Here is a 15,881-nt window from a genome sequence, read left to right as displayed (position 1 = left end):
AGACTCCCTAATGGTGGTTCATATCAGATTCTGCAGTGGTAGGTTAAGGGTTGGGAAAGATCTGGTGAGAGGTCAAGGGATGGGGAGGACACCAGCTGGCAGTAGCAAAAAGTGACAGTCCATCTTGAGGGTCCTGCTTCACGTACCATGCCCACACTGACACGTGAGAGACTGAACAACAACACTTGAGTTGAAAGGGCAAAGAGTTTGATGGTTCTTTGCTATGGCTGATGAAAGGAGGATGGAAGAGACATAGAGATGGTGGGTGTCCACAGAGAGAATCCACAGATGAAGCCAGTCATGCTGCCTCCACTTGTAGGTAGGCTCCAAAACCTTTAGTTTGTCAATTGCTAATGATAACCCGTAGCAGAGAGACTGGATAGAAGTAGGGAGTAAGGGAACAAGCCGGAATATGGTTATCAATGAGAGCTGATGACACATGGCACGCACTGAATCATGCACCTAGGAGAGTGGCTGCTGGAGAGCTGGAAGCCAATTGCACCAAGAATGAGAATTGGGATCTCCAAGATAGCTACGTGCCTCGACCCGCCTCCCCAAGACCCCAACCAAAGTTGTAGTCAGCCTGAATTTCTCTCCATAAACCCAGTCACTTCTCCAATCTTGTTTTCATTGAGGTTATAGTCACAAACATGGGCCTGTTGATTCTGGTCATTGGAATACAACGTCCTCATTCTTTCTTAGCCAGGGGGAAGGTTGGCCTCCTTGGGTGAGAAGTTGGGGTCAGGAATCTTAAGGTCCCCCAGTGTTATTGTCAATGTATTCCATCTCCCTATCCTCCTTCAAATCATTCAGCCTTGGGCATTTTACTTTCTAAAGATGACAGAAGGTCATCTGGCTACCTGCTAATACAACACTTTTATCTGGACATAAAAACTCAAGTTTTCTAGGTCACCAAAACTCTAAGTTTCATACTTGGCCCCTCAATCGTAGGACAGGGCACACCGTGGAAGGTTCTATTGCTTGTGGGCTTTGATGAAGCTTCCTCTTCCAAAGTTCTTCCATCAGCTTTCTTTTGCATTTAGCTTGTATAACATTCCCCCCCCCCATCAGACATTCTGAAGAGAGAGTCTATTCTACGATGGGGTTCCTGCTCAGATGTCAAGCAAATGACAGGTGAGAATCAGGGGTGCCATCTCCCTGGATGTCAGCTCTTCTCAAGGCTCTACGTGGTGAAGGAGGCCAGTTGCCCTTCAGCCACCAGAGTGCCTTTAGGGCTTGAGCGTAGCAGAAGGACACAGTCCTCATGGCTGAGCTTGACTCTGTGAAGAAGCACACTGTTCCACCTAAGGCCTATGAGATGGCTGTTACACATTCCAAGAAGCTTTATCTGTGCCTCTGGCAATAACTTCACGAGTCCTCTTCTGACTGCACACCTGCCTTTACCTTCTCTGCCACCCTGGGTCTTGAGTTGCTTCACACGTGTTCTCAACTAAATCAGTGCCTAGGCAGTGCCCTGTGTGTGGGAGGCAGCCCACTCCTGCAACAGCATCGGTCTCCACCCACGGCTTGGGTGGAGGGGAATCTGGAGAGCTCCCATGATGAATTCGTTTGAAAATTGCTTTTTTCCTTTTGCTTGCTTGTCAGGTGGAACGAATCTTGAATCTCCAGTCTGAAAACTAAACTAAAAACTAAAGTGAGATGGGTAGGGAGTTGGGAGTAAGAAGGAAAAGGAAGGGGCCTAACAGAACCTGCAAACCATGGATATTAATAAGAAAAAATACATAGTGCACACACTAAGACGCATGAATAACCGAATTCAAAGAAAACAGGACAGCTTCCTCATTAGTGTGCCAGTGACTCCATGTTCAGAGACACAGGCTCTATGTAACAGGGTTATTCTCCCCTTACTGCAGTACAGTGTTATTTGTCATCCTCACTTAGCAAACGGAAAAGGGTGAAAGAACATCAGAAAAGGAAAAGGGGTGGCAAAATGTTTTCTCAATTCTTCAGGAAAATCTGTTGAATCATCCTCCTTGTGGTCATGGTGGTTGGTGGCGGTGGCATTTCATTTTGTTGTTTTTGGCACTGAAGGGTTTGGGATGGAACTGGGGGAGCCTGGGCATACTCCCCAAGGGGTCTCCGTCTGCTCCAGTTACAATCCGGTGGCTCCCAAGGGTATCCCTGAACTGTGGCTCATGCAGGGGATCGATTGCATAGACTTGGGGAAGTCATGGCTGACCACCCGGCCGTTCTCTCCACTACCGCCACCGCTGGCTCCTGCCCCGCTGTTTCGGGGGAGTGTCGATGTCCGTATGGCTTCGTTGATGGATTGCTGTGGGATCAAACAGAAACCCTTTTCAGGAGGACCGGGGGTTCTTCCCCAGGTCCTTGGCAGTGATTGGCAAGGAGAATGAGTCAACACTGGAGTTAAAATGTCACCCCACTCTCCTCCCCATCCAACTTTTTCCCAAATGTGTGATGCTAGTCTTGACTTCCCACGAACCCACAAAACTGTTTTGTGGCTCTGGACAAGTCTGATCCCCTCTCTGGACCTCACGTGCTCTTGGTTTAGTAAGGTGTGCTGGATTGGGTGATCTCTAAGATTCTTTCCTGTTCTTATATTCTGTGATTTCTAAAGGTACAACAGATCCATGGTGGTATTGATGATAATAAACATAGCAACACGACCAAGTAGAAGACTCTAGAAATGGGGTTTAGGGATCTTGGGTTTTAGCCCTGGATCTGACATCAGCTAGTTGTGTGACCTTGTGCTTGTTTCCTTATCTCTCTAGACCTTTTAAGTCTCCTTGTTTGTCAAAATGTAATTATCTATGCACCTACTGATTTTATTAGCAAGAATGGTACTATACTGCATGAAAAATGAGTTGAAATGTTAACAAAAAATTGAGGGTGTATCACTGTTAGCTGAAAATTTAAAACTACCTCTGATTTACTTCTGGAAAAATGCTATCCTACCTCTAGCAGTATGTGTTAAGGGAATGTCGGACTTGTTTGAATAATACGGTCAGCATAATGTAATTGGAAAGAAGAAGCATGTGCTAAAGAAAGTGAGAATGAATTCCAAAGATCAATATCTGCACATCATCTGCTTCCCATCAGCACATGTAACCTGTACTTCTAAACCAACACATCAGATCAGTGCTACTGATTTGTGAAAACTTGTGACTTCTAGAATGTTGGAATTCTAGATGTGAAAAGAACTCCACTGATCACCCCAGGATCAGATGAGTTAGAGAGAATGCTCAAGACCACAATCTATAATTAGAACCATATCCTATTAGACAAGCGGAAGTGTTCTGTTCCAAGATCCTTTGGAGAAAGAAGCTTCATGACATGAAATTTAAACCCTCTTCCTATCACTTCCAACTTCCTGCTGAAAGATACCTATAGAAATTTTGAGGTAGGGCTTAGTTTCTTGGTGGGCATCAACACAAAGGAGAATGAGTTGAGGGGTATATGAGTTGAGAGGTTTCTTTCTCTAAGATCAACCACCCATCCTTCAAGACTCAGTTTGTTCCTACCTCCTTGAAGTTGTCTTAGACTGCCCCAGCAAGTCCTGCCCCCCACCCCTGCCAGTACTCATGCATTATATATTCGCTTGCAATGATTCTGCTTCAAGTATGTAACTTCCATCTTCTTTAAGAGAACTAAATGTCTGGAGAAGGGCAAGGGCCACGTCTTCTCAATCCTTAGCTACCTGCCAGCGTGTCTAGCTTGTTGTTAGAGGCCCAATAGATATCCTTGAATTTGTCTAAGAAAAGCCAAACACACAGGGCCATTCTCAAAAAGCTGATGGCTTCCTCTTTTGCACATTGGCATGATTCTAGTGATCAGAGAAATCAGTCAACCTACTGTGGCCTCACGGATGTGAACAGGGCAGTTTTGACCCAATTGTTACTCTTTCTGCTATACTATGCTGGGAGGATCCTCTTACTACTGGCAGTTCTGACAGTGTTTTAAAATGCTCTTTCTTTTAAAAAATCCATGATTCAGACAGGTCTGCCCCATATGATGCTCCACCCACATGGGTTCTGTCTCCTCTTCAGACTCCTGGATGTGATTTATTTACATTCTGCCTGGTTGTCCTTCACTGAAGAGGAAGTGTGACCTGGATAGCATTCTTCTAAGTCAAGGTCACATAAACACCACTGTGATGCTCTATGGGGGAAATGTGAAAAGAAAACATGAGGAATTCATGGTTACTTATTCTCACTTTTAAAATGTTGAAAAGAAAATAACTTTTTATTTTTGTGTGTGGGCAGTGTGGAACCTTCTATGGATTAGCTTGGAATGTCTATCTTCTGATTTTTCTTTGCCACACCCCTTTAATAAAAAAAAAAGTTTAAACTTCATACAGATCACCCTGGGCTTTGTTTCTCTAAAGGTCTCACCTATTTCCGTAATATTCCATGGAAGTTGGTGGTACTTGACAAATTCACCTTAAAGGAGAAGGCTGGTGTCATAATCTATTGGTGCCTATCAAAATCTGAGATAATTTAGCCAGGCATGTAGCTAAAACCCTCCAAGTTCATATCATTCAGGATTGGTTTTCAAGGAAGGTGAAGGATTCTCAGAGGTCAGTGACTCCATACTGACATTGATGGTGGAGATTACCTGCTTTACTGGCTTTCTTTCTAATCTCAGGAGAAGGGAGGAATAGAGTCAAAACTTTGGAGTGGGAGGCACTGCTTAAAATGACTATTTCACTAGTTCTCAAACTTGGCCACATGTTGGTATCATCTGGGGAGTTCTGGGGAAAAAAAGCCACTGATGCCTGAGACCTACCCCAGGGATGCTGACTTAATAGGTATGGTGTATGGCCTGGACATCTGGAGTTTTATAAACTCCCCAGGTGATTTTAATACTCAAGCGAGGTGGAAACACACTGATGGAGTTGATTTCACTTTATAGAGAAACTGAGGACTTGTTACTGACTTGCTTCAAGTTACAGTTATCTGTGACCTAGGGTCAAAGTGGATGACCTCCTGACTGTGGGTCCTCCTCTCCCCTGTAGCTAACCAGTCGTAAAATGATGTCATTTCTCCCCTTGCCTCTAGGAACTGAGGTTCTCTCCTGTCCATCCTTGACATACCAGCCATTCTTTAAGTTCATCCTTATAAGTTGTTTTTGAAACTGATACTCAGGGAGAAAAGGGTGAGCGAAAAGTCCAACCTCAAAGTCCCCCAAGTTGGTGCTTCAGAGACTCATTTCTCCAACAGTGATTACATCCTAGCTTCTCAGCTACTTGCTTTTCTAAGAAAAGTCTGCCCAGCCTCTGCCTGTCATAGAACAGCCTAATAAAAGCTCAGCCCTGGGTGATGACCTCATCCTAGCATGCGTGCTGAGAGCCAGAGGGACCTTTCTGCTGTGGAGGATGCCCCCCTCCTCCGCCTGACCACGTCACTCAGCTGTGCATTAATTGCAGGGAAGTGTGCAAAGCCTCAATGTGTGGTTTCGACACAGCCCGTGTCAGCACAGCCACTACAATTACGAAAAGTCAGCAGGCTCTCCTGGGGGTGGGAGCGGCTGGGGATTATTTCTTTGGGGGAGCAAGGTGGTGAATAATAAACACCCTGGTTGTCCTTGATATCAACTAAGGGCTCAGGTTCCTGTCTGTTTTCCTGGGCAGAGGGGAGGGACAGGGCATCTGAGACTTTATTCAATTTGGAGTATGTCTTGGGTTTTATATTTTTGCTACTGTATGACAGTTTCAATTATCCTGAAATGTTGTGGTCGCCTGAAGTCCCTCTCTGAGTCCCCAACTCTCCCATGCCCTCCTTTTCCCTCAGTCTTCCTGTGCCCAGTCTCCCTGGCTTTCTGCTCATTTCTGGGCAAGAGTTCTGGTCTTTGGCTCTGTGATACTTGTGCATCCTTTGGTAGCAATTGTCTTCCCCTGGTTAATTCTTTTCCTGTTTCAAGTCTGTTAAACATCATTTTCTCAGGGAAGCCTGTCTGTCCTGCCCCAGACTCCATTCCCTGATCAGGACTTGAGAGCATGGACCTTTTTCTTCAAACACTCATTGAACGTATACGTATTTGCTTGTTTCTGTCTTCCAATTAAATTCTCAGCTTCCTGAAATCAGAAGTTGTGCCTGGTTTGTTCCTGCCTGTATCCCCAGTGCTGAGCAATGCCTAGCAGGCAGTGGTGCTCCATATGTCTCTGTGGAAGGACTGCCTGCAGGGTGCCTTCCCACCATCCCTGTGACACTTGTTCTGTGTCCTGCTCATGTGACATCAAAGGGGAAAGGGTCTCAATAATGCACAAGCAAAGGATCACATCCCACGGATGGCCTCAACAGCTAGATCAGGCAAACCTAAGGATAAGGGCTGCATCTTATTTGTCTCTGCACTGTGGGTGGGGTTTTGATGGGAGGTAGTAGGTGATAAAAATTATCTGTTGCCATGTGGTTGGGGAGGAGAGAGAAATTTACGAGAAGTAGCTTGGCTGGTACCAAGAGCCCAGGCTTTGCAGGGGCCGTGCTGGAGGTCTAATTCCTATTCGTCCAGCTCCGAGCTTATGTGACCTTGTTGGAAAAACTACTTAGCTTCTCAGAAACCGTATTTCTTCATCTGTTGAATTGCAAGAACAGGGTTAATGAAAATGTATATAAAGTGCTTTGAACATGGAAGTTACTGAAGAGATATCTTTCCTTTATTCCTTCCTTTCTTCTCTCTCCTTCCTTCCCTTCTTTCTCTTTTCCACCCCCTCTTCCTTTTTCTTCTCTTTTTCATGCAGAGTGGGGAAGGGCTCCTTAAACACTCTTGAGAAGTAGGAGGCTGATCATGAGCTAGGTTTAGGGGCTCCAGGTCTTAAGAGTTGGCCACATACTGTGACTAAGGAAAGAAACAAGAGGGAAGGTTCTTGCCAAAGGCCCTGGACACTGTCATTGTGGTCCACTGTGCGAGGCTGGAGGCTGCACTTCTGGAAAGGGTTAATCTGCCTTTGGAGAAGGCAAAGTACAGAATGATAAAGAGAACTGCAAACCTGGGAAGTCTGAGAGGCAAGCAGAATGTGTTCACTTGTCTCCTTTGGATAAGAGAGAAGTTGATGGAGCTTTGAAAACTAAGGGTTGGGTTAACTAATAAGGACTGTAGAGGCATCTTTTCTGCAGGTGGAAGATTAATGATTCTATTAGGAGCCTCGGTGAGTTGGACAGAAGTTATGCCAACCAATGGAATTAACTATAGAAGATTGTGATGAAAGACCTTGCATTAATGATTCCAAGAGATCCTGATGTTGGCTCCTGAGAAATTCGATATTTTCTTTGGAAAGGGAAGGGTGAGAATGTCTCCCAGAAGTTATGACATGATTCAGTGGCCTCTTATAAGAATTCTTGTCTTTACCTGAATGTTGTGACTTCAGCAGTGAAGGTCAACATTGTACAGGTTTAAGAGGATCTTAGTCATTAGCCACCCTGGTACCACCACCTGGCACTGACTATGATTAGTGGGACATGGTCATCCCATAGTAAGGGCCGGAAGTCCAGCTTTCCTGCTTGGGGATGCCTGGTCTCATCAGATCTTGGGAGTACAAACAGATGGGAACAAAAGCACTTTGGATGGTGTTGTGTGTGCTTCCAGGCTGGGCGGTTTTGATGGTTGTGTTTGCTTAACCTAACAGCAGCTCCTTCCAATGCCTCACTTCATCCTCCAAGAGATTTTCTCTAAATACAATTCCACGTTAATTTTTACTAATACTTACCCTATGTATTTGGGATGTCCAAAGAGAAATCAGACACACCTTCTTACCTTAAGGAACTGACAATCTCTGTAGCTTAAAAAAGCCTAGGACATATAAGTAGGGGCTATAAAAGCGAAGTCTTAAGGAGGCTGTAGCTGGCCACTAATAATAATATATTATTATAAATTCTAGTTATTATTATTTATTGAGGGCTTACTATGACCCAAGCATTTTGCAGAGCCCTTTATATCAATTTTTTCATACAATCCACAACAGTTTTATGAGGTCTGTACTACCACTAGCTCCATTTTATAGAAAAGGAGGATCAGAGAGCTATTGAAACTTGCACAAGATGACACAGTTAACATGAGGAACAGGCAAGATTTGTGGTCAGACATTCAGTCGCCAGAGCCTTGCTTTAGACCCTACACTGCAGTATGTTCTAGGGGAGTTCCTACGATGTGTACCGGGCCAGTCCTGCGACACTGGTTTGTGTCATGGCCCATGGGGAAGGTTTTGGAGGGTTGTAAAAGTTGTGCTCACCCAGTTCGTCTCCTGTTCCCCTCGCTGCCTCTGGAGTAAACTTTCCTCACTTCGGAGGGTGAGATAGGAGAGTCTTGAGGCTTATGTTTTGGATGGAGTAGGCAAAGAAAGCTTTTTAGGTTCTAGGAGACTTTGTTGTGTCCAGCCAAGCTCCTTGGAGGTCTACACTGCGTTTAGGATCTAAGGCCCATGCTTTTGCTGTGCTTTGTCCTTTCTGAGAGGACCTGGATTTGAATGACTTGGTCAAGGGTAGGATGGAAGTGCTCCTAGGTTCCCTGGCTGAATACCATCACCTTATCATCCCTTAATTATTCCTTGTTATTATATCTTGGGAAGTTGCCTTTTAAATGGGTCCTATGGGACAGAAGACAGGGAGAGAGATTGACCTGCATAAAGGCGCATGGGTGGAAAGCCTGAGATTGTAGGAGAGCAAATCCTATCGATGAATCCTCTTAGTCTAGCCAAGTCAAGGTAACAGCCTAGGGTTCATTGCTCAGAATGACTGTGCTTCTTTCCACTTCTGTTGGTTGGAATCCCACTGTCCTTCCTCTTAATTTCTGGTTCTTCCTAGAAGCCTCCTCTATTTCCTCCCTCCCGTATATCCCTATAGGCCTTCGTCTCTATGTCACAGTTTGGTTCCCTGGGTAGTTTTCCTGTGTCACTCTTTGTTAAAAATGCCGAAGGTTACAGATTGTGTCTTAGTGCTCTCTTCCTCCTCATGATGTCTTGCTTATGGTGTTGCTCACATGAAGAACACTTCCTTCCAAAAATATTTTCTTACTGAAACTAAATGATGCCATGTGAGGGGCCTTCAAGGTCATTTAATCCAAACTCCCTTTGGATACTTGAATCTATAGCCTTGTCAAGAATTATTCAGCCTCTATGTGTATACCTCCAGTGATGAGCTGTTTGCTGCTTATTGGGATAATCCATCCCATTTTGGGGTAGGTAGCTCTGAAAGAAAAGTAGATCTCACTTACTGTGTTCATATCTGTTCTCCATAGCTTTTAGTCCTTAGTTCTTGTTGTATACTTTGGGACGCCACGGAACTAATATGTTTTCTTTCCCCCCTGAATAATCTTCATGTTTTTACAGACAGCTCTCATATCTTCCATAATTCTTCTCTTTTCCAGTTAGTTGCCTTCAGCTCTATTTGATGTAGTTTTGGGTCATCTAATTAATGTGCTTACCATTCTGGGGGCATGATCCTCTTTGCCAAAGTCCATCTTACCATATGGTGGCTAAGAAAAGACCTCCCTCACCGAGCATGGCAAGATCATCCACCTTGTAGAGGGAGGATACTAACCCGCCCCCACCCCACCCCATCTTGGGAGCTACACTTCAGTTAACGTGACCTCAGGGAGAATCTGCCTTTGTAGCAATCACTCTTGCCTCACACTATCTTGAATGCCCACTTAACCGCTAACTTTTCATCTCAGCCCCCCATCTCTGGCTCATGCATTTGTTTTCTCAGGCCTTGTGTTTACCCTGACACACGCCATCTTCTTTCTTCTCTCACCGCTGTGTCTTTCCCTGTCACCTTCCTCAAAACAGCTTCCTGTCATCCCACGCCTCGGGTTGACCTCAACCTCCCGCCACTCCCCACCCTTTCTAGTAAAAGGACTCCCAGAAAACCCAGCTGTATCACAGAACAAGTTAGGAAAAAGGCCTGGGAAGACGATGCCACCTTCATCCGCTTGGATTCACTACGCGATTTGTAGCAGAACTCGATTAAGGCAACCAGCATGGCTAGTCCAAGTCCTCCGATCAGGATGTAGAACACGCCGGCCACATTGCTGAGGCTCAGAGCGCTTGTCTTGTCCTAGGAAGAGGAGGGGGTGGGGGGAGAGTCAAGTGAGCCAAGGGGCTAGAGACCATCCAAGAAACAGCATTTTAACACACATACACTCAACCCCATCACCCTCTTTAACATTCACAATAGTTGGAAAGGCTTTGTATTTATTGACAGTGTGTTAAACATTTCCCAGGAAAAAATGTATGCATGTGCGAGCATATGTATGTATAACAATTTTTCGAGCATCCCTGTTTACATTTAATGTATAGTTAGATTTCCCCTCCTCCCCAATGCATGTTTGAGGGTGGGAGATGACACAAGAAGTCAGGGCAGCTTCTACCAAGATCTGCACGCTTGCGCTTACTCCATTCTTTCAGGAAACTGCGTCCCTTCCTTTTCAGCTCAGTTCCTGCCCCACAACCCCATGGCTGCTCAGCAACGCATTGGCCTTGCTTATTGTTTATGCCTGTGAGTGTTTTTCTGCGAGTTGGTACTTAAAATGAACTTTCTCCTAGATGTGCATTTGAATTCAATTTAATAAGACAGTTATTTTATGTATAATAAAGATCAACAAATGTATACCTTTAACTTACTGTGCTGAGTCCCAATTGAGGGAAAAAGAAAACTGAGGGGCTTGTAATAGAAAAAAGGCACTGAGATAGAAAAATGGCTCTATTAAATCCTAATAATTATGCTTAATTTGAGTCATTTTTCTCGTGGAGCTGCTTGCTGAAAAACACTGTAGGCAGACTCGGGTAGCTGAATTTAGAAAGCTCTGTTGCCTGGGCTAAAAGATCTTGCACTGGTTCTGGATGAACAGGATCGTGGAACAGGGTACTTAATTCCTAGGGTCATGGGGACAAGCGTCCATGTTCAGTAGGAGGTGGACAGAGCTCATTTCGTGGAGCCTGAGAAAGGTCATCAGTTAGTGAGACCATCCCTGAGTTCTGTCACCTCTAGTGGGGTTCAAAAGTGGGGGACTGAGGGACAACATCTCCCCAGGTGGTGAGAACAACCAAACAAAACTGCTGGTCATGGGAGAAGGTAATGGCTTGGGGGGAGGGGGATCAAACTCTTGACACAGGCAAGAGAACCTCTTTAAATCTTAGAAGCATACTCATCCCCAGATGTCACAGTGGCTTGAACACCTTTGTTTATACTGTTTGCTCAGGTGCAAATTTCTCATCAAATTAAAATGAAATGCACGCCTCAGCTGGCACAGGCACATGGCATGGTTGGTAGGTTGGTTGGTGGCACTGGGTGGGATAAAGCTTTTACATCTCTCCATGTGTTCTTTTTCAGGTGTGGTTGTAGGCGAGCCACGCAAAAGGTGAAATGTCATGTCCTAGGGACTCCTCTGACATCTGCCTTTTGGAATCTGGGCGTGGGGAAAGGGGTCAGTAATTGACCAAGTCAGTGGCCTCTGCCCTAGTTCTACTCGGTGCATTGTACAGGATTCAGCAGGGCTGAGCTTAGGGACTGCAGCTGGCAAATAGCAGCATCCCTTCCCTCCCCAGAAGCAGCCTGGGCCAGCAGAGCTGTAGGATTATCTAAAGCATACCCCTCTGGTGGCTTCCTGCATTGCTAAAGCAGATGGTTCTTGAATATGGGTTACACTTGGCAAGGCATAGTCTGGCTTTGGAAGCAGTGGAAAGGATTATTCAAAGGGGTAGAATTTCTCCTCCTCTGGTATCACGGCCTGATAAAGAAAATGTGCAAAAATGAGTTGGGTGCTTGGTTCAAGAGTTGGCTGAACAAATAAATTCCCACTTGGCCTGATTTTTCTGAATGCTCAAAATGTCTCCCTCTTTGTTGTTTGGGAGTTCTGTAATTTCTGCTGGAAAGTAAGTCTTTAGAGTTCTTGGAGGACTTACGGTTTATAGAAGTTCCTATAAAACTCTTCTGTGTGGTGGGGAGGCATGTTAATATCTTATCAGCTCACACCTTAGAAAAGAGTGGTTGACAGTGAAGCTCAGAGAGAATGGATGGGGAGCAGGCCTGGGGGAAGGTGGTAGACAAGAAGGCCGGGAGGAAAGGATTGAGTCCCACTGACTTCACCAGCTGATCAGCCTTTCAGTAGCTGAAGTGCATCTTGCCTCCTGGTCACCAAAGTGGTTTCTATTTCCTTCCTCATGGTCTTTTCAAGTTCACTTTGGTTGTGGATTGTCTTCAAGGATAAGGGAGTGGTGGGCATCTTTTTCTTTTTGTTACTGTCTTCAAAAAACCTGAAGAGGCCATCTGCCTCCCTGAATGTAAAATGTGGAATGTCCATTTCTAATGTATCTTGGAAGGAAGTATGGTCAGATCTTCATAGGGAAGTGGGAGTAGGAGGCATATTCTGTGTATCTGCAGAAGGAGGAAGGTCCAATGACTGAGAATTTGATTATGTCTGGAGGTGGAGAGCATCCCTCACTAATGAAGGAGGTCTCTCTGGTCCATAGGGATGGCAGTGTATGTTGGTGAGGGGACATACGCCACACAAAGAGGGCAGCCAGATGGTATGGGCACTGCCACCTCTTGCGGGACACAGTGCTACTGATCCTTCTTTATGTTCACACAATCCTGGGAAGACCTCTAGAATCAGGGGAGCACCTGGGCCCTATCACCACCAGTGTCAGAAAGCAAACGTAGATGAAGCCCTACTGTCTAAATTTGGCATAATTTGATAGGATGTAGAATGAAGGGCTGATCTTGGTGTCTTCTTAGCCCATATAGTTGAGTTTGCATTTAGGCAAGGTTTCTAATTTCCCTTTGTGCGCCGTTGGCTTTTTTTTTTTTTAACATCTTTATTGGAGTATAATTGCTTTACAGTGTTGTGTTAGCTTCTGCTGTATAACAAAGTGAATCAGCTATACGTATACATATATCCCCATATTCCCTCCCTCTTGCGTCTCCCTCCCACCCTCCTGGAGGCCCAAGACCATAGCCTTCCATTGAGCTGCCATTAATGACTCTCTTCGACTACCTCTGTTGGAATACGATGGGTATCCTGGGGCAGGAACAAAAATTCCTTTTATTTAAGGACCAGAGCTCTGATTCCTCTGTATCCATGTAAGAGGGGACTTTCTGACACATTTGTGTACAGACAGCCATGTTCATGTTTCATGAGGAAGCTACATGCTTCCCAGCTTTGACCAGGGAGGCGAAAGACAGAATCCTAGTCTCCTGAGCACCCTCTGAAAGACCCCATTCTCTTCCCCTCCCTTAGCAGCTGCACTCCCCAGAGCCAGGCAGCTTGTTGGTGGGTGTGAAAAACTCAAAACTTATCTTCTGCCAGGAGCAGGGAGAGTGACAGTACTGAGAAGAATGACAGGTGAAAAGAAAAATAAAAATCCCATCTTTCAGAATTGTTGGGCTTGTCGTTATGGTGACGAGGCCCCTCCCTTCATCTGTTCCCCTTAACCTATTGTCTTGTTTTGTCACCTTCCCCATGTGCAAGAGAGATTTTTTTTCTTTTTCATATTTTTCCTTGCTCTTCCCACATAATGGGGGACTGTCCCAGACTCCCTCTGTGTTTCTGAGCCAACATCCCTTCCAAGAACGCAGAGATGGCTTAAATCTTCATGGGCAGGGTTGAGCCAGGTCTGAGGCAGAGAGACTTGATGCTTTTTAATGGCGTAAGTAGAAAGTTCTAAGGAGAAGCCAAGGTCTTTGGCTATAAGACCAGCCCCTCCTATGGAGACTGGTGCTGCCCATCACGTGAGGTCTACTAAATCTGGACCAAGCTTCAAATGCTTCCGTTCCTTCTTTTCTTCCTGGTGTGAGAGTTTGAACCCCCAAGAAGTAAAGGCTTCAGCTTCTGTTTTCCTCTGCCTTCCACAGATTTCCTGATGTGTGTACAGCTGAAGTTTTAGGGGCTCTTGCAATCCATCCCATGCTGAATCTGTAACCTGACTTTGTCTTTCAAGGCCATGAGAATAGTCCAACCCTTCTTCTACCTATTAGCCTTTCTTCTCCAGTAGGCTTTCTCTTGTGCTTTTCCAAACCTTATAGTTTTGGCCTAGGTGCCATTTTCCTGAGTGGTTGGTTATTTCCTGGGAGTGGAGACTCAGTGGTTGGCCAGGCTCACTCACAAGCGAGAACCAAAGTGGAGGAGTTATAGGAAGGTGGATTTGATTGAATTAAAGGAAGACCTTTCAAATCAATAGAGCTGTCCAAAGGTGGAATGCCCTGCTATGGAGAGTGGTGTGAGTTCCTCAAACATGGATGCATTCAGGAAGTAGCTGACGAGTTCATCTAAAGGATTCAAGCACTGGACAGAGAGTTAGATCATGTGACGTTTTTTTTTTTTTTGTGGTACGCGGGCCTCTCACTATTGTGGCCTCGCCTGTTGCGGAGCACAGGCTGCGGACGCGCAGGCTCAGTGGCCATGGCTCACGGGCCCAGCCGCTCTGCGGCATGTGGGATCTTCCCGGACCAGGGCACGAACCCGTGTCCCCTGCATCGGCAGGTGGACTCTCAACCACTGCGCCACCAGGGAAGCCCAGACCAAGTGACTTTTGACAGTCCTCCCAACCCCCAGAGATGTGAGGCAGCTAAGGAGTTCCTAGAGGGCCTGGGATCATGTCTTTTATAAGTTCTCCCTAGAGACTAACCTCTTTAGGGGATGCAAAAAAAGAACTCATGTTAATTGGCAGCTTCTGCTGTTCCATTTCCAATCTAGGCCAGTTCCCCAGCCTGCATAATTTCCCCAAGAGCAACACAGGATGAGAATTGGCCCATTGTACTAATAATTGGCAAGGCAAATTCTGCGAAAGTGAGGGCCGTGGGGGCAGCTCTTCTTAGCAGCGTGGGCTCAGGGACCGGCTGCTGTACAGTGCACCGCAGAACCTCCTGACTCGAAACCAAACTGCAGCAGAGAACTCCAGGAGTCCATGTGGGTTGTGGAAGGGAACCCAACTGCTAGCTCAGGCCTCTTCCAGAGTGAGAGGAATTTTCCAAAACAGAGGCACCAGTCTGAGGGTCAAGTGGTCGTCCGCACAGGGGGCCTTTCACTGTGAACTATCTGCCTGGACTATGCATTGGAGAGCTGGAGTCTTGTGTGTCAGAGGAAACTAGTGGAGCTTCTGGCTCATGACCCCAGAGACAGTGTTTGAAAGGAAAAATCTTTGTTTCTGTCTAGTTCCTCCTCCTGGGGCAGTGATGGGAGATTTAGGATGTGTGGCTTAGGGACACTGGGCAGGGCCTAGGGTGTTGCAACATTTAGTCTCTGATCTGGGTCACTGCTGTATGTTGGATGTGTCATCTTGGAGCACACATAACTCCCAGGAGATGGATCCTGAAGTCACCGGTTCTCTCTAGGCCATTGCCTGGCTGCCTTACAGAGACTGGGAGCCCTGAGCCTATGCAGAATGTTTGGCTGGAGCCAAAAGTCTCCGTGGTTTTGGGGAGATGGACTGCCTTCTGCATCTCTTTGTCTCAAGGATTTTCCTCCCATCCTTGTCGCTCTGACATTGCCTCTTGGGGCTGTCTTTAGTGCAGGAGTCTGCAGCGGGTAGGTGGGGGAGGGAGTAGAACAGAGCATCCCTGTATGATTCCAGGTCTTTCCAGGTGGTTAGTGCTCTTTACCTGTGACAGGGTCAGGGAGAGGGGTTTGTACACACTGCAAGGACATAGTTGGCAGCTTTCATTCTTTAGCTTTCCAGGCCTTGCTGAGGGTGGGGGTGGGAAGATGAGTACATCCAGAGGGGATGGACGTCCCTGTTGGTGGTGAGGCCGTGTGTCATAGTGAAAAGAGGTGGGGCTGGGATGCAGGAAATCTAAGCTGAGTTCTTGCCCAGGTTTGTTACTGAGTCACTGGGCAATCTTGGTGTGTGTGGGGGTGGGTCACTAGGTGGGTGTTGCCCACCTCTGGATAGCGTGGGAGATGGCATTAGATGA

At 46.1% G+C, this 15,881-nt stretch overlaps 1 protein-coding gene across 4 annotated transcripts in view; it reads right to left on the bottom strand.

Annotated features, from left to right (window-relative positions):
* Positions 1–2,026: 2,026 nt before the first annotated feature.
* Positions 2,027–15,881, bottom strand: part of GRIA1 (glutamate ionotropic receptor AMPA type subunit 1) — a gene marked incomplete at its 5' end in the record, with an annotated part of 317,420 nt that continues 303,565 nt past the window's right edge. For all 4 annotated transcript variants that reach the window (XM_081232717.1, XM_081232716.1, XM_081232718.1 and 1 more), the window contains 2 exons: positions 2,027–2,314; positions 9,894–10,028. In XM_081232717.1, coding sequence (XP_081088843.1) covers positions 2,114–2,314; positions 9,894–10,028 — 336 coding nt within the window. In that variant the 3' untranslated portion in view covers positions 2,027–2,113. The remainder of the gene's footprint in view (positions 2,315–9,893; positions 10,029–15,881) is intronic.

This window comes from Mesoplodon bidens (assembly GCF_964165515.1).
Source record: "Mesoplodon bidens genome assembly, chromosome: 4".
Lineage (NCBI taxonomy): Eukaryota > Metazoa > Chordata > Mammalia > Artiodactyla > Ziphiidae > Mesoplodon > Mesoplodon bidens.
Note: the sequence above shows the minus strand (reverse complement) of the source record. Positions and strands in the feature narration are given on the sequence as shown.